At 39.1% G+C, this 18,568-nt stretch overlaps 2 protein-coding genes across 3 annotated transcripts in view; both read left to right on the top strand.

Moving 5' to 3' along the window:
* The window catches only part of megf8 (multiple EGF-like-domains 8), a 37,756-nt gene extending 32,924 nt beyond the window's left edge, over positions 1–4,832 (top strand). For both annotated transcript variants that reach the window (XM_049464118.1, XM_049464114.1), the window contains exons 42-44: positions 423–553; positions 755–887; positions 1,426–4,832. In XM_049464118.1, the coding sequence (XP_049320075.1) occupies positions 423–553; positions 755–887; positions 1,426–2,898 (1,737 nt within the window). In that variant the 3' untranslated portion in view covers positions 2,899–4,832. The remainder of the gene's footprint in view (positions 1–422; positions 554–754; positions 888–1,425) is intronic.
* Positions 4,833–8,134: 3,302 nt separating this feature from the next.
* On the top strand, positions 8,135–14,955 carry LOC103032995 (zinc finger protein 883). The gene is made up of 3 exons (XM_007232449.4): positions 8,135–8,485; positions 9,671–10,196; positions 11,809–14,955. Exons 2-3 carry the CDS (start codon positions 9,704–9,706, stop codon positions 13,239–13,241), a joined length of 1,926 nt encoding a protein of 641 aa, XP_007232511.3. The 5' UTR covers positions 8,135–8,485; positions 9,671–9,703; the 3' UTR covers positions 13,242–14,955.
* The last annotated feature ends 3,613 nt before the right edge of the window (positions 14,956–18,568 follow it).

Below are 18,568 nucleotides of genomic sequence, written 5' to 3'. Positions count from 1 at the left end.
AGGATTTAAATAAAATGTCTACATATCATTTATACACATACTTACATCTAAACACACAATTATTGACTGAAAACTAACCTTGAAAGTAAAAGAACAGCAGTAATTCTTAGTGTAAATATTATAATTATTGCTCAAGTGAACAGTGGGGTTGAGTGAGGTAGGTGTTATCCACTGTCTCAGGTGGTGACACGTTGATATATAGTAGACGGCAGGGGGAGGTGTGAATATGTATTAGAATATGTAGCTGTTTAAACCTGTCTGTGAAATTTTCTCGTAATGTGTTGAATTCTAAGCAGTGGAGGAGGAAGTGCATCTCAGTCTCCACTTCCCACTTTCTCTCTCACTCTTTCTCGCTCACACTCACACTCTTTGTCTTTCTCTTTCTCTTGTTTAACTCTAACTTGATCTGCTATCTCTTTCAGATCATGCAGTGGGTTACAGAAGGCCCTACTGAGGATAACGCTGTGTGTGTGAACTGTCAGAACAACAGTGTTGGGGATAAGTGTGAAAGCTGCCTCATTGGCTACTTCCTGCTGCAGGGCAAGTGTGAAAAGTGAGTCTACTGAAGTAATGAGAAATAAAACTCTGAGAACAAGTTTCTTGTTAAGAATTTAATTTAACCAATTGGCATCATATATTAATATATAGATATGAATGCAGGTGTTCTTGAGTGTGTAGCACATACTATTTAAGTTTTATAGAATTATACAGTAAAAGTTGTTTTATTGTGCTGACTTTTCCCCCTTTTTTTAAGGTGTCAATGTAACGGTCATGCAGATACCTGTAATGAGCATGATGGTACAGGCTGCCCCTGCCAAAACCATACAGAAACATCATCCTGTCTTAGCAGCCCACAGAATGACCGCAAGGAGTGTTACAAGCAACAGGTATCACTACTTATTTATTTATTTGGCACTTTTTCTTTTTTTTTTTTTTGCACTTTTTTTTTTTTTTAGCACTATTACGTAAACCAATTTTTCTACTGTGAGATAAAATACATTAATGGTAAATACATTAGTGGATTCAAGAAAATGTAGGTCATATTTTTTTTGCCTAACACTAAAAGGTCTGTATAGAACCCTCAAGGGGGGATGCCAGTTGCATACAGAACCCTCACTGGCAGGATTCTGACAATAATTCTATGGTCTGAAGAGACTTGTGAGGTCATGCAGGAGAGTGGTTGTTGGGTTTAAGTTGAAATGGTCTGCAATACTTGCATACTGTTCTGTCTCTTACTGTATATGGTGAATCATTTATACTTTATTGTCAGAGTAAAAATGTATTGACACACATTACAAGATGATTACTTACAAAATATATATAAAAATGGGTTGGTTGAGTAATGAGTGGGTTGAGTAATTGATTTGGAAAGATTAATTTTAGATTCCTTCATCATTCTCTTTCTTTATGCTTTTCTTTTTATAGTGTGCCAAATGCAAGGACTTGTTCACCGGCACGCCTGTAAATGGACGTCAATGCTACAGGCAGTTTAATGTGGACAACGAGTGCTGCTTTGACCCAACATCACAGAACAACTGCTTCCACGAGCCCAACATCCGCAACTTGCCGAAGGGACGCACTGTGTTTTTTGCAGCCCAGCCCAAATTTACCAACGTGGACATCCGTGTCACTATTGACGTTACCTTCGGGGAGGTAGAAGTATTTGTGTCCAACTCCCATGACACCTTCATTGTGGACGTGGATCGTCAGACAGGCGTACACACCATTAATATCGAAGATGAGCTCACCTCTACCGCCTTGGCTCGGGGAGACAAAGACGTGCCTCTGGCACTGTCTCCACTGAAGGTGAATGCTAACTCCTCGTCCTCAGCCTTGCTTAGTCTGCATACAAAACCACACGGTCCGGAGCGGGAGGTGCGGAGGGAGCGGGCTGAAGGCCTCATCACGTATATTACTGTGTGGAAGCCACAGACTGTGCTGCGTGTTAGCAGAGTACGTGATCGTGTTGTCATCACCTTTCCCCACGAGGTGCACTCTCTTAAGTCCAGCCGGTTCTACATTGTGCTGCTTGGCGTGGGCACAGACAGCCATGATGGAGAGTCTCAAGGGCTGCTGTTCTTGCGGCAGGACCAAGCACACATTGATCTTTTTGTGTTTTTCTCCGTCTTCTTCTCGTGCTTCTTTCTATTCCTGTCTGTGTGTGTCCTGCTCTGGAAGGTCAAGCAGTTCCTGGACTTCCGCCGCGAACAGCGACGCCACATCCAAGAAATGACCAAGATGGCTTCCCGTCCTTTTGCCAAACTCACTGTCTATCTGGAGCCCGAGGAGCCACAGCTTGTCTACTTGCCATCAGCTGGTGGAGGAGGGGCAGTCTCCCTGGCTCATGTTAGAACAGGCAAGCTGGGTGGAATGGTCGTCGGGCAGCGAGGGCGACCTGGAGCTCCCTCCTATAAGCACGATCCCAACACGGGTACAGCAACCCACCATCATCACCACCACCTTGCCCTGAATGGAAGCAACAGCGGGCAGCACCTTCCTTTGCACTACTTGAATGCGCATCACTACAATGCCAGCTCCACCACCAACCAGACGTCGCACCACCACCACCATCCAGCCTCACACGGCAGCTATCAGCACTTCTGCCGCTCTGACCCTTTCCTCTCCCAGCTCCTGGGCTTCTCCTACTCCTCCTTCAAAGTGGGGCCTATTACTCTGGAGCCCACAGACGACGGCATGGCAGGAGTAGCCACTGTCCTCATCCAGCTGCCCGGCGGCATCCTCGCACCCAACCGGGCCTGCCTGGGTTCTGCTTTGGTCACCTTGAGGCAGAACCTGCAGGAGTACTGCGGCCATGGTGGGGCAGGAACCCATCCTGGAGCTGGCGGTGGGCGCAAGGGTCTCTTAGGCCACCAGCATCTGACCACCATGGCTATGTGAAGAGCAGAAAGAGAGCTGGATGAGCACGGGAGATGTGGACAGCTTGACAGATGGAAAGATGGAAATAGTTAAGATTATCAGACAGTATAAAAAAAAAGCAGAGAAAGGACAAGATGTTCAAAAAGGTGCGTTAAGCATTAACAAGAAGACTAAAATTCAGAAGAACGGTTAGATAAGTAGGACCTGGAGATATTTCTACTCCTGTGACCGATTCATAAGGGATATATATGTATAATGCAGCAGTGCAACAGATGATGTGGACTATAGCATACTTGTACATACACAGTGTTGTTAATTACTAAGTGTCTTTTATTTATCGCTATTCATGAGAAGCTTTGCGTGACCATTGCAGCAACGTTTTACGAAGTGCACTACATGTTTTGTTTGCTGCATCCTGCCTTTGTCCTATACACACTACTGAAGTTGAAGTGAGCACTGTGCCTGTCACAGCAACTTGGCTTAACCTCGACAGAGAAATGCAGCGAGAATGGTGACTTTGTTACTGAACCAAAATGTGCTTTATTACGTCTAGTGACAATCTGAACTGCCGTTTTACAAGAAGAGACTTTGCAGCATTTTCAAAATGAATGTGAAAACCCTGACCATCTGTATTAGAAGGCTCAAAAGTGTCTAACTTGGTTGTACCATATTCATTAATTAGTATCATACTGTAAACATAATAATGGGGCGTGCATCTTACAGAAACATTGCTTTTGCAGCACTTGGTCTGTTGAATGATGAGCCATTCGATTATTTTTATACATATTTATCTTGTCAGATATGACTTTTGTCTTGTTGAATGGTTCCTGGTTTTCCCATTGTATTTTCCAAGTTTCTCTCCCTCCGTAACTTGCCTTTAGTATTTTTGCCTTGAGTAGAAATGAAGCAGATTTTGTGATGGATTTTGGACTTTATTGCATCAGTAGGACTGAAGGGATTCACTATCACTGGAGGTGCTCAAGGGTCCATGTTAAACTGTACATTAATCACCACCGAATACATTTTGCCTAAGAAGTGCATGACACAAGTATGTATTTTCCTCAGACTACATTTTACTCCCTCCAATGGTAATCCTTTAATTACCTTTGTTCTGTATGCTAGCATGCTAGCCTACAAGTTACATTGTACACGTAATGTAATCTTGTATGTGTTTGGCTTACATTTACTGAGCAGTATTTTATTTTCCCTTAATGGTTTAGCGTGACCGTGTCCGACAAGGGCTTCTGAAAAGTATTGAATTAATTTAAATCTTGTACTGTCCAGCCAGCGTGGAGTGTGTGGAACAAAAATCTGCAATGAAAAGTGTACTGTACAAATTGTATCATTTTAATAAGATAAATTATACAGAAGGATGTAAAGAGAAACAGCCTTTATCAGTATTTTTTCTCATATGGAGTTTGTGTTACATTTTATAGAAGAGTAGACCTAATCAAAAGTGTCTTATTTAAATAACTATTTTGGAAAAAAGACCCCTGTTATGGTTTTAAAAGAACATCAGATGCCATACAAAAAACAATTATAAATTATTATTTGTATATATTTTTGCCTCTTTTTGTTGGGTAATGGTTCTTCTGGAATGTGTCAATAAAAAAAAAAGAAGAAAAAGTGTGCATTCAAACAAAAGTCTTGTATGTCATATCGCTGATAGAAAAGAAGGAACACTTTGGGTGAATAAGCTACTTCTATGCTACTACTTCTAAAAACATTTATTTTGGACTTGTTTTGTTTGTTTTTTTTTGTGACAATTTGCTTTAAAACAGAACAAAGAACTCAAAAGATTTGTGTTGAAGACCAAAATATGTACAGGGGTGTGAGAATCTTTGGAATCAGTGCATTCTGTTCAGTTCTGCACGAATGCTTTTATATCTGTGTGATTCATGTTCATGCCTTCTCTGTACAGCACTGTCTCCCCAATTAAACCTGATCTTATAGTGGTTCATGCTGTTGTGTTTTTAGTTTTCACGTATTTGTTTATAATTATTTTTTAAATGCACTTTACCACTTTTTATTAGCCTATTGAGAACACGGTTGTTTTGCCTCGGAACGAAACATCCACATTTTATTTTTACAGGAGTTTGGGCGGGGAAATGCTGCCTTTCATTTACCTCAGAAGTCTAAAATCTGGGGTGTTGGGTCGCTTTTCGCGGGAGTTCTTCTGGCCACATTACGCATCTTTACATACCTATGTCATGTACAGTCTTGAAAAGAGGATCCGGATTAGTTTTACTGAACACGAGCAGCTGGTGGAGCAATGGAGACTTCAGAAGGGGAAACTCAGTTTAGTAGCTCATTCACTCATAGCAAAACCAAAGAAACTAAGTGGCTCTCTCTCACTGAACATAACCTGGAATCGGATTCATCCACTCTGAAAGGAGACCGCATCACACCCGCCCAGTTTGAAATAATTATTCCGCATGCTCTGTGGAATTACCTATACCATAGAGGGCCCTAAATCCCAAAACTTACACGTACTCTGAAAGTTAACAACTTGTTTATCAATCATTTATTAGTGTTCTATGGTGAATCCAACCAAGTTATATTCCACTTTTTGTGTCCCAGGTTTTCATTTGTAGTAGTGTCCCAGATTAGCATTGTTAGCAATACCAGTAGTTAACAATGCATTATGCAGTATTCAGTAAGACGTTGCTTGTGATTCCAAACAACTAAAACCTGCAGTGGGCTAACTTACAGCCTCCTGACCTAAACATAATAAATATCCACTGGATAGACCTCAGTAGAGCAGTGCATGCAAGACTTTCCAATGTTCAAAACTAGAAGCCTTTGCCTGGAGGAAATGGAAAAGAATCCCTTAAACTAAGTTTGAGATACCCTTAGCAGCAGAAAGTGTTCACAGGTCAGATATGATGGTAAGTATGAAGCATGCAGGAAGCCCACTATTTTGTTACAGGCCTATGATTATTGTTTAAAAAAATGTTATAAACCTAAACATATACTGTTGCATTCTGTGAGAAACAAAAGAAAAAAATGGGTAAGTGTGGGAGGTGGAAGCATCAACAGATGTTTTGTGACTTAATGTAAGGTGATTGTCATTCTGTTATAGTCTCTTTTGTTACATTTTATTTCATTTTTTAAATGTGCTTAATCATTTTATTAGCCTAATTACAACATTTACAATTCATCAGAAGGAAACATAATTTGTTTCCTTTTACAGTGGCCTTCTTATATCTCAGAAGTCATTCTTAGATATTTTTTTACCATTTTTATGTGAGGAGCAGAAAGAAAAGTGGATAAGAATAAAAGGTGGATAAATGAAATTTTTTGCATCTTTTTCACAATGTAAAAACTACAGAGAACACAGAACAGGATTATTGAAAAAAGATGCATTAATAAGGACTGAAATATTAAATGGGGGGTCTTTTAGAGTGACCATAGACAACATAAAGGACCAGGTATGACAGACCTTTGTTTCTTTTGTTTAGCTGATTTATTACTGATACATAGTATTTGCCCCTACAGATATCTTTTTCCTTTTTTTAACCATACTTAAATTTTTTATCTGCCCATTTTAATGACATATAACCTGAGTAAGTATGAAAAGCAGTTTTTAAATTACCATTTTTAATTATTAAGGAAAAAAAATGTTTAAACCAACCTGGCCCTGTTTGAAAAATGTTTGTCCCCTAAACCTAATAACTGGTTGTGCCAACCTTGGTGACAACAACTGTAATCAAGCGTTTGCAATAACTGGCTTGGGGTTTGAACGGCCTGTTTATGCATCTCTATATTGCTATTTTAAACCCCTAATTATTTTTGAGCCAGAGATGAAACTGCTCATCATCAAGATGTTTGTTGGAAACTGTGAAATTGGCCTTTGTGTCCTTTTTGGTCAGCAGTGATTTTTGCCTAGGAACTCTCTTAAGGATATTATTTTCACCCAGTCTCTTTCTTATTGTTGCATCAAGAATACCGACCGTAACTTCTTTAGATGTTGTTCTGGGTTCTTTGGGACCTCCTGGATGAGTTGTCCATGAAAAAAATGTGGTTAATCACAGTTAATTTATTTACTTTTTCCCACACAAGGCCAGATTTATTTATTTATATATATATATAGGTTTCCCCTAAATAAAAGAAACTATCATTTCAAGCAGTTTTTTATATTTACTCAGCTTATATTTGTCTGATATTAAAGTTTGTTTGATAATCTGAAAAATGTAAATATGACAAAAAAAGCAAAAATTTGTAAGGGGCAAATACTTTTTTCACTGCACTGTACATATATACAGCATAGCATTATGACCTAAGTAAACAAAAAAGATGAATCTAAATATATATATATATATATATATATATATATATATATATATATATATATATATATATATATATATATATATATTCATTAAGACAGTTGTAGGTTATATTTATAGCAAAATTAGCTTTTCCCTTTACATTCTAAATTTTGAAGAAAAAAACACCAATGGATAATACAAAGGTTGTAAATGAATAATTGATTACATAGTCTTGTTCTAGTATGCTGCATACATTTTTACAAATAGCACAGATCAAGAGAACCAAACTTGAAAATAATAATTTATAAAAGTGGTGTTATTTATTGCTTATAGTGGACCAACACCAGCAGATGACATGTCTCTCCAAACCATCGCTGACCATCAGTAAATTTTACATTTCATTTGTAAATTAAGGGAGCAGAGTCTGGAGGAAGAGTGGAGAGACACACAAACTGCTTGAGGTCTAGTGTGAAGTTTCCACAATCAGTGATGGTTTGGAGAGACATGTCATCTGCTGGTGTTGATCCACTGTGTTTTATTATCAAGTATAAATTCAATGCAGTGTTTTCCTACAAAATCTTACAGCACTTCATGCTTGCCTCTGCTGACAACTTTAATGGAGATGCACATTTCATTTTCCAGCAGGACTTGGCACACTGCCCACACTGTCAAAATATCAACTGGTCTTACATAATATTCAGATATTCTAAGACACTGATTTTTGAGTTTTAATTGGCTGTAAGCTTCTTAAATCATCAAAAATAAAAGAAATAAACTCTTAAAATAGATCACTCTGTGTGTAATTTATCTATATAATATATTGATTTCACATTTTGAACTGAATTACTGAAATAAAGTAACTTTTTCTTAAATGATATTCTATTTTCTATAATATATATTTCTATAAATAATGTTTATAATGTATAATTTGTAAGAATGACTGAATGCTCCACTCACTGTAGCTACTATTATTTTGAAGAGCAGACTGGGGGTGGCCATGTTTCTGAGGCACTGTGTTTTTCTCGCTTCACGCAGTTTTTTAACTAGTTGCAGCAGTTTTAGGGACTTTATTACAGGACGCTGGTGATTCGGGGCGGTTCTGTAGGCTGGGGAAGCAGCTGAGCGGTTCCTGCAGTCTGACCTGCGGATAGAGGGACAGCGGCTGTGCGGCGGCGCGGCTGCCCGCTGTCGGCGCTCCTCCTCCCGCTGGACGCTCAGCCCGCAGCTCGGTACCTGCATGGCTCTGGAGGAGCTGACCGAGGGGAAGCTGGGCAGGAAGGTGACCCTCAGTCTGGCTCCTTACAGCCGTGCAGTGAGGACACCTGCACCGCAAGAATGTAACGGATTTCTTTGTTTTATTAAAGCTAATGGATGTGCCTCCTTTCCTGTAAATGGGATGCTGTGTTGTGCATGCAGCAGGTTTACCATTTCTGGAGCTAATATCCTCCTCAGATCCAGAAATAAAGGCTGTAATGTTCAGATTTTATTTAGATCATTCATTTAGATCAATGTGGTTGATGTTCTTTGTTATTATTTTCCTGTAGTTGATACTGGGATTTGCTTGGTGTCAGGATTTGTGAGGGTGTTGTACTCTGCTGAAAAAAAAACTGCATGGTCAGCTCAAGATGGGTCATGTTGGTCCACCAGCATGGTCAAATAACAGCTCATGACCCACAGCATGGTCAACCAGCTTGGTCATGTTGGTCATTATGGTCAACTAGTTTAGTTTTGTTTGGTCATGCTGGTTGACCAGTTTAGCTCTTGATCAGAATAGGGTATGGTTTGTTTGATGGTTTAACTGGTTAAGCTTTTCAATGAAATGTGATCAACCTGACTAGGCTTAACATCCAGTAAGACAAAGTTTGACAATGTTGCGTGACAGGAATTATCCAGTATGACCAGGTGAGTCGGCTGGTTGTCAAGCAAAACTTGGCTGGTTGACCAACATAACCAAACAAGACCAATCTTGTTGGCCATAATGACCAGCATGACTGAACTGATTAACCAGCAAGACCAAGCAGATTGACCATAATGACCAGCGTTACCAAGCAGGACCGATTTGGTTGACCCTAATAACTAAAATGACTAAGCTGGCTTACCAGCATGACCTTGCTGGTTGACCACAATGACCAACATGACCAAGCTGGTTGACCATCATGAAACATCACCGGAAATTCATCATGCACTGTGTTGGACAAAAAGCTTATTTAACAGCTAGCTTTCTATAATAGGGTATGTTTTTACCTGAATGACCAGCATTTTAACCACCTTAACCATCAAAACTCCTTAAATCATCGGAAACCTGCTGAAAAAAGCTGGTTATGAGCTGGATTTTTTAGAAGGATGTTAATTTCCATTTTTTTGTGTTAAAGTTTGGACTTTCAGTAAAAATGTATTTATTAATTTTATAAATGTTTATGAAATCTTACAGAATTTGCAAGTTCTTAAATAGTGTAAATACTGTAACGTCATAATTATTCTCTCTTTTTCTCTCTCTCTCTTTTTTCTCTCTCTCCCTCCAGCATGTGCAATTTAAAGAGGTGGTTTTAATCATAATGAAAACCAGCTCAGCCAATAGAGGAAGACCTCCTCATATCAACACTAAGACTACCAATACTACATGTGGAAAAGAAGATACACTAAATAGGAGAGAACTACTGCCTACAGAATGTGATTTGATCATCTCAGAGGCTGATAAGCCTCCACCACACTATGCCCACAATGGAATAAAAGACTTCAAAGAAGGTACCTCTTCAAAAACAAACCAAATAATGCAAGAACCAGGTCACTTGGCGGTAATGCAGGGTAGCAGCAGTCTGCAGCCCCGGGCTTCTGGTTCCAAAACCCAGTTTCCAAAGACAGAACCAGACTCTGTTCCAGTACACTGGGATGGTGTGTTAAAAAATGATCCAGACATTCGTAAGGTGGTGTTCAATGGAGAGACAGTTGTATGCTTGAAGGAGGAGCAGGAAGAAGATTGGCCAGTGGTTAAGATTGAGGCACCAGAGGGGGTCTTTGACAGTGAACATAGACAAGGTGAAGGACCAGGTATGGCAGACCTTTCTTTTCTTTTGTGTAGCTGACACATTTGTTGGTGATACAATAGATACAAACATACATACATACATACAGCATAACATAAAATAACAGTGTCCTGTGAGCATTGGCTTTTGCTGAGTGTTCTGTGATAACTAATGCAGGACTAGAGGATGAACAACATAAACTGTGCAGCAACATATTCAGAGCTTCTGTCTCTCACTTTACATCTACAATGTGGAGCAGATGGGTAGAAGTGTTTAATAGAGTGGACAGTTAGTGGACACAGTCTTTAAAAACTCCATTAATACCAACGCAACACAAACTAATACACCACCACAGAAAATGTTCCACCACATGTGTGTATGTACATTATCATTGTATAAACATACAGCTCTGGGAAAACAATAAGATACCACTTAAAAATTATATGTTTTTGTATTATTTTTTTATTTTATCAAATTGAAAACCTCTGAAATATAATCAAGAGGAAGATGCATGATCACAAGCCATCAAAACAAACTGCTTGAATTTTTGCACCAGGAGTTATCCAAAAGCAGTGTATAAGACTGGTGGAGTAGAACATGCCAAGATGCATGAAAACTGTGATTAAAACCAGGGCTATTCCACCAAATATTGATTTCTGAACTGATTTCTGAACTTTATGAATATGAACTTGTTTTCTTTGCATTATTTGAGGTCTGAAAGCTCTGCATCTTTTTTGTTATTTCAGCCATTTCTTATTTTCCGCAAATGTAAGAGTGTAAATGTACAACATCAGCGTGTGATCAAATAATTATTTTCTCCAGTTTATATACATACATACTTTATTGATTTTTAAGGAAATTTTACAGCTAGTAGCAGCCAGTACAGTACAGCACAGTTAGAATTTACACTGATTCAAGCATATACTTATTCATAAACAATGTTCAGTGTCCTTCTCGCTGCCATCATGACCACAGAATCCAGGTCAGCACCAGTCACTGGTCCAGCTCACCGACAACCTTGTCCAGTCGCATCCCATCTCTTTACTGCTTCCTCCACAGTGCACCACAGGATAAAAAATACTTACAGGCTTTTAACCATAGACTGATAAAACATCTGCAGGATCTTCCTACAGATGTTAAAGGACCCCATCCTCCTCAGGAAATAGAGCCAGCTCTGCCCCTTCCTGTAGAGGATGTTCATATTAGCTGACCAATTAATTCTGTCATAGAGTTGCATTCCAAAATACATGTATTTAGCCTTATGTGGGCAATATTTAGTGAATTACACATATAAAGAAGTGATTAACACTGATGTGTAATACATATGCTACTCATGACGTACTCAGACATCTTGGCATCTTGTAGTTGTAAAGATTCCTAATAGTGTCCTGTGATAGTGAGCGTTGATAGCGCATAAAATAGCATCTTGCACATTTTCAATCTGGGACTGGTCTTGGGAAAACGATGGCCATGGCATAGCATCTGTGTGTTTAAGGGAAGCACTTGAGATAGCACCAGTATGCGGATAAGCATTGCCCTGTTGAAATAGCATGTCTTATGATGACCAAAGATGATATTGCCATTGTTTATGTACATGCTCATATGTCATTATCTTGTCTCTCTCTTTCCATTTCCAGCTCTCAGTTCTTTCTTTCCCTGTCCGTACTGCTCTGTGTCCTTCACTGATTTCAAGTATCTTGAGAAACACCTGAAATGGACGCACCGGAGTAACTACCTCGCCTGGCTTAAAAACCACAAAACAACACCTCAATGTCCCAAGATATCCTCCAGAATGCTAAGCTGCTCCTTCTGCTCCCAGCACTTCTTCACCCAGAGTCAGCTACAGGTGCACATGCAGCGGAGTCATCTACCTCCACCTGTGCCCGTCCCGAAACACTACACCTGTCCGCAGTGCGATCGCAGCTTCAGCTACGTGGGAAACCTGCAGAACCACTGCCGACAGTGCCACGGTTTGGACACGGTGTGTACGGACGGTAAGGTTAGTTGTGCGTTGTGTGGTAAAAGCTTCCTGGGCATGTGGGGGCTTGGACCACATCGCTGTAGAGAGGAAGAAGAAGAAGAGGAGGAGGAGGATGAACAGGAGGAGAGCAAACCAGACGTGCATTCGGACAGACCTCTTTGCACAGACCGTGGTTACCTGTGCCAACACTGCGGCAAGAACTGTCTTACACTTCAAAGTCTCACAATACACATGCGCAGCCATACAGGGGAGAAGCCGTACGCCTGCAAGGACTGCGGCCGGGCCTTCCGAGAGCTGAGCAGCCTGCGGAGGCATATGGTCATCCACACTGGCATCAAGCCCTACGAGTGCCCCGAGTGCGGCAAGCATTTCGCCAGGATGAACCACCTCACTACTCACCTGCGGACGCACACGGGTGAAAGGCCTTTTCCGTGCTCGGAGTGCGGGATGAAGTTCAGCCACAAGGGGACGCTTTTGATCCATCAGCGAGTTCACTCCAGAGAAAAGCCCTTCTCCTGTCCAGACTGCAGCAAAGTCTTCGCAACCCTGAGCAACATGAAGACCCACCAGCTCATGCACAACCAAGACCGCATTCACAAGTGCGAGCAGTGTGGCAAGATGTTTGCACGACCAGATGTCCTCAAAAAGCACTTGCGCATCCATAGCGGAGAAAGGCCTTACCTTTGCACCGTCTGCGGGAAGGGCTTCAAGCGCGTCCAGCACTTGACGAACCATCAGCGCACGCACACCGGCGAGAGGCCGTACGCCTGCGAGGAGTGCGGCACCAGTTTCAGCCAGTCGGGGGATCTGACCAAACACATGCGTGGCCACACTGGGGAAAAGCCCTACGCCTGTGCTGACTGTGACCGACGCTTCAACAACTCCGGGGACTTGAGCAAACACAGACGCAGTCACACCGGCTACAGACCCTACCGCTGCCAGGAGTGCAGCAAGGCCTTCCTCATGCCCCAGCACCTGAAGACACACATGCTCACACACACTGGAGAGAGGCCACATAGCTGTCCACACTGCTGTCGGACCTTTATACGGGCGCACCACCTAACCGAGCACATCAGCAAGCACCACTGATGTTGGGCAGTTTGCTCATACACGTCTCAAATAAACGTCTAGCACTATGATGATTTAGGAGGTTAATGGAGAATTACCTGTTTTTTTTTTTTGTTTCTCTGTTTAAATTAATCAAATAATTTAATATTAACGTGAATATAAACAAAGTGATTCGAAGTTGTTTGTTAATTTGTTCTTTTTAGAGAAAATTTGATAACTTTATTTCTTCATAGTGGTCGGTTCTGATTAGTCTACAGTGCAAAAATAGGCTGTTTAATTTATTTTACAAAAAACACCTATATTTACAGTTATATATACTGTAATAATAAAATACTGGTTCATCTGAAAACAAAAAAAGATTCGCCTGTCTAATCAATACATATTTGTATTGGATTGAGTATTCAGTTCCATTCCTTTGTTTTTAACGCTGTGCTTTTTTTTGGGTCTAAGCCAGCAACAGTTTGCTCTATGAGGAGTAGACTAATGCACACACATTAGAGACTACTTAAAAACTAGTTTACATTTACAATGCTACAAAATATTTCACATTAGCAACCAACAAAAAAAAACATACACTACATGTCCAGATGTTTGTGAACACTTTTTCTAATGGATGCAAGTCACATCCATTGCTGCTTTGGATGTGCAAAGGCACACACACAAACAGCTTGTCTGGTCCTGAATAGAAGTACTGCCAATAGAATAGGAGTTTCTGTTGTGTATCTGTTGTGTATCTGTTATACTGTATTGTATACCACTGTAGTGTTTTAAAACAACTGGGAGAAACGAATGTCTTATTGTCATATTCTATTAATTGTTTACTAAAACCAAAGTGATTTGACTTCAAAATTAAAGTTAGCATTAAGCTAATTTGATTAAATCAGGGGGGCAACTAACCTGAATTAGGACATCCCTATAAACCACTAAGATAAAAGTTTTGGTTGAGTCTATTTTGTCTTATATACCCTCCATGCACTTCTCCACTGTGATTTGATTAAAAAACGCAGATACACAGTGTCATTGATGTGAAGCACCACAAGCTAATATCAGTAGCAACAGTGCCCCCTTGCCTCCTCGAGTGAATTACAATGCTAGGTCAATGAGATGCTTTGTATATTAAAAAATGCTTCAGACTGATAACATTGGTTTAAAAGCCTGCACAAGACATCAGGGAGCGTCAGTTTGCACTTTGGACTTCTGCTTCCATAACCACCACTGTAAAGAAATCTAGATTGATAAGTTTCTCTAAAAAATAAATAATATTATTTCCTTTTCAACCATTATTTATGCTGAAATGTAGAAATTTAGTATCCTTATTTTTAAAAAAAGTTTTCAATAAATAAAAATGAATTGCTTTTCAGTTTATTTTGCAGAGACAACAAATATGGAATTTACTTTAAATTACCGTGAAGCTTTTAAAGTCTTCACCTTTAGAAAATGTTTAAGGCCAATGCCATTCATGCTTTGTCTTAGAAGCTCAGTTTCTTCTATAAATTGACTAATCATAAAATGTTTAGTGAACAACAGTAAGACAATGTTTTATATATTAAAGTCACAGTTTGGCCGACATTGAAATTCCCACATATTACCTCTTGTTCCAAATACAGTTAATCAGTGAAGGCATGGTGGCTTATTTTTTGTTTTGCACTAGAACTAAGATGATAATGTAGCCAACAAGTAATTAATGCTTATAGCTGCTCTTTGTCATTGATTAATAAACTTCATGCCTGAATCATCACAGACTCTCTGGACTCTCTTTCAGCTGCCTTGAGTAATTCTTTATGGCATCACTCAACAAGCATTTTCAGGCATCTTTATTTTAAAAGGAGTGAAATGTGGATATACAGACTAGCATGGTAATAAATGTTATAGAATTACATTATCCTGGATTTCTTTATTTAATTTTTTGTCTGTTTGTTTAGATTCTGGTGTTATGCACTGTCCTAAACAACATAATCAAATGAACGTTAATTTTCAGGAATTTAAGGACGCAAATATTGTTACTGTTAAAATCTTAATAATTAGCATTTAGAGACAACAATATGTTTTCAATAATTGAAAATAAAATAATAAAAAAAACTATTGTACTCTTTATATTCTGAAAAGGTTTACAGCATTTGGCTCACCATAAATTGTTTTTGTTTCTTCACCTGCCAGAGTAGATAATTATTATTTTAGTTTAAAGCTTATGTGGTTGTGCACCTAAAATATTTGTCATGTTTCCCAATAGAGTGGGTTACATCGTGCCATGTTGAGCAAAAAATCTTATGAGTTTCTCACAGCAGTTATATTCTAGGTGATGTTGCCTCTACATAATTATAGAAACTTGTGGTTTCTGCAGCTGATAGTAGGTTAATTAAAATGTTTAAAATTAGCAGTGGCCATTATCCCGCTGACACCATGCTCTGAGAATGTCCTTGAATGTTCAGATTACTCTTGTATCTGAGTGGGTGACTAAATGTAGATAGAGATGAGCAGTTATCTACTTTAGTGTAGGTGGTGTTTGGTATAGAACTGTCACTATCACTTATAATAGTAATTTACAATCCTGTTAATCTTTGACGCTTAATCAAATAAGGAGTTTTTACATTTAAAAGTCCCAGAAACAAAACACTTTAACGGAAGAAAGTAAGCATAGAATTTAAAAAGCATGTTAAATAGGGTTATGATAAGGTCAACATTTTATCTCTTAATAAATATTTTTTTATTTGAATATTGTATTAGCCATATCAATATGATCAATAAAAGAACACCCAAATAAGATACCTACATTTATTTTATTTTAATGCACCCTGTAAAGTGTATATATACACAAACACGTCCTAGCAACATGTGGATATACAGTAAAAGGGTATCAGTATCATTCATGACATTATGATACTCTTCTTGTGAACAATACTGTGCTTTAAACCATATTCTTAATTTAACTCTTTAAACCAAGTGCATAGTCCATGAAATATGTTACACCAAATGGGTGTAAAAGTAATTTCTAGTTGTTCTGCATTAGATTTAATAACATAATTGTTCAGACAGGGATTAAGTCTAGTGTTGGCCTAAGAAGCATTTTGAAAGGAAGTTTTCTATTGAAAGGAGTTTAGTCCAAGACTAAACTTGGATTGGTTGTATTTGTTATATAATATGTCATTTTACCTCATTCCTGTATACTTTGGTCACTCAGGGATTAAGCCCAGACTATATTTTCCCTTTAATGAAAGTTTTTTTTTTCCATTTAAAATGCTGTGTAGGTCAGGACTAGGCTTAATTCCAGTTTGATATACTGTGAACAATCCCTTTGGGTTTGGTGAGGTACTTTTCTGATGTAATGCTGTGTAGATAAATTGCATTAACATTTTGTAAAATGGCTAAAGGTTACAAAAAGTAAAAGTTACACCAACTGCTACTGATATATTACCTCCCTTGATCTAGTTCAGGGGTTCTGCACAGTGTTGTGCTTTTCCTGCTGAAGTTTACCTAATCCAATCTCAGTCATCCATTAATTGCCAGGTTTATTCAGTGTGTACGTGCAGGAAGGTGGACTCTGGCCTCTGGTGCCTCACCCCTGATCTAGTGTATGGTTAACTTGTCAAATGGAAACAGCTGTGGTTCACTGATAATGGTTTAAATGATGGATGTCCTGCTTTGTGTCAATTCCTAAATTTCTAAAATATTTGTTAAAAAATAAAAAGCAAGATCAAAAACGACTGATTTATCTTAGTTTATGTTTGCTTTATAGATTTCAAATTGCTGGCCGCTTTATAGTGTTGCTCATCCTTTCACAAAGATCTAGTAGGTGTAGTTAGGAGCATTAGATCTAAACAGACACTTAGAGTCAATAGATGAATCACTTGGTTGGTCAAAGGCCCAAAACAGGTCCGCCTCAGTCAATGCTGGGGGAATTGCCCTATTATTTTTATGTCTACGATTACTAGGACAGCGGCGTAACTGGCGCACCGACACAGATAACAAAGATGTATTTAGGGCTAAATAATATTGAGTGTACCTTTGTTTAAAGCTGGAATCAATACTTCTTAAAGCACGTCCATTTTTCATTTGGCAAGCGGCTTGTCTGTTAAGGGAGGAGCATGGAGATGAATGGAGGCGGGGGTATTTTAATTCTTTTGCTGCTGCCATAGTCGTAATAATTGTAGGGACAAACTTAAGCATTTAAAGATTGAATGATGGGGAGGCAAAACAAAGGTAATAGTCTGAAAATTGAGAAACCATGTGGAAGATGTTTTTTTTCTTGTAGACAGAAAAGCAGTGTCTGGCCTAAAGAAGCTCTATACTCTATAACAAAGGCTGATTTCTGTCTCAAATACAGCAAACCGGACTCTCTAATTAAGTGTATGTATATTGAACATATGTATAATTTACATACCAGCTAAATATGTAAACAAAGGCCATGCTAATAAGGCTCATTTTCCTTGTAGAAGGAGGTTAAAGCTGGAGCAGTTCCTCTTTTGAGGCACCAGGGGGAAACAGATAGCTGTCGATGGGTGCTTTGGGAATAGTCAAGAGCCAATATGTCCACATAGAGCTCCTGTTCTCACTCCTCTCACTGAGTGAGGGAGCCTTGAGTTCAAACTGCCTGAACTCAGTAAAATGTAGCTGCCATTACAATACAATAATACGTACAGTTACTTATGTTTCTACTCAGTAAAATCGCATATTGTCACTGTCAAATGAAAAATAATTGTCTCCATTTTTGTCAATATCTAGGTTACTACCTACTGTATTTTATGCATCCTTTTGTAAGGCACACTGTCAGTGAATATCTATTTTCCGGTCTATTTTTAAACATAAGGCACACAGGATTATAAGGTGCCTAAAACAAAACTGTAAAAAAAACATTTTCTATCAAAGTCAAACAATCTCTGGATGTTTATCCACAGATTTCTCTCCTGAAAACTCTTTATTTGGGTGAGTCAAGTGCTTCTGTTTATTTACAGTAAGCTTAGATATCCAGTATTTTCAACAGCGAGGTTAGCAGCAGCGCTAGCTGCGGTTAGCAGCGCTTAGCGCTAGTGCCGCCCGACAGCGCTACACTGAGGAACCCTGAGTGTTCCAGTAAGCCAGGGTGCTATCAGCTAGTGTTTCATCCAACGTAGCTTGTTTTAACACGGTAAACATGCAGACTACAGACCGATATATTCAACTTTGAACGGCGATAGAGCTAGCACTGCAGTTAGCAGCTAATGCTAATACTGCTCCAGCCTCTGTGCTGGAGAAACTTCACTAAAACTCCTTTAATAACGCTTTACTTTAGCAGAGTGGCTTTACTGCTCCTTACGGTAAAATTCATACATAAGGTGCACCATAATTGCACCTTATAGTGCAAAAAATACAGT

Source organism: Astyanax mexicanus, chromosome 1 (assembly GCF_023375975.1).
Source record: "Astyanax mexicanus isolate ESR-SI-001 chromosome 1, AstMex3_surface, whole genome shotgun sequence".
Lineage (NCBI taxonomy): Eukaryota > Metazoa > Chordata > Actinopteri > Characiformes > Acestrorhamphidae > Astyanax > Astyanax mexicanus.
The sequence above is the reverse complement of the archived record's forward strand: the minus strand, read 5'-3'. Positions and strand labels throughout refer to the sequence as shown.

Coding starts and splice junctions, on each gene's coding strand:
- LOC103032995 (XM_007232449.4), top strand. CDS start 9,704: ATGAAAACCAGCTCAGCCAATAGAGGAAGACCTCCTCATATCAACACT. Junction 10,197..11,808: donor TAGACAAGGTGAAGGACCAG/GTATGGCAGACC, acceptor TTCCATTTCCAG/CTCTCAGTTCTTTCTTTCCC.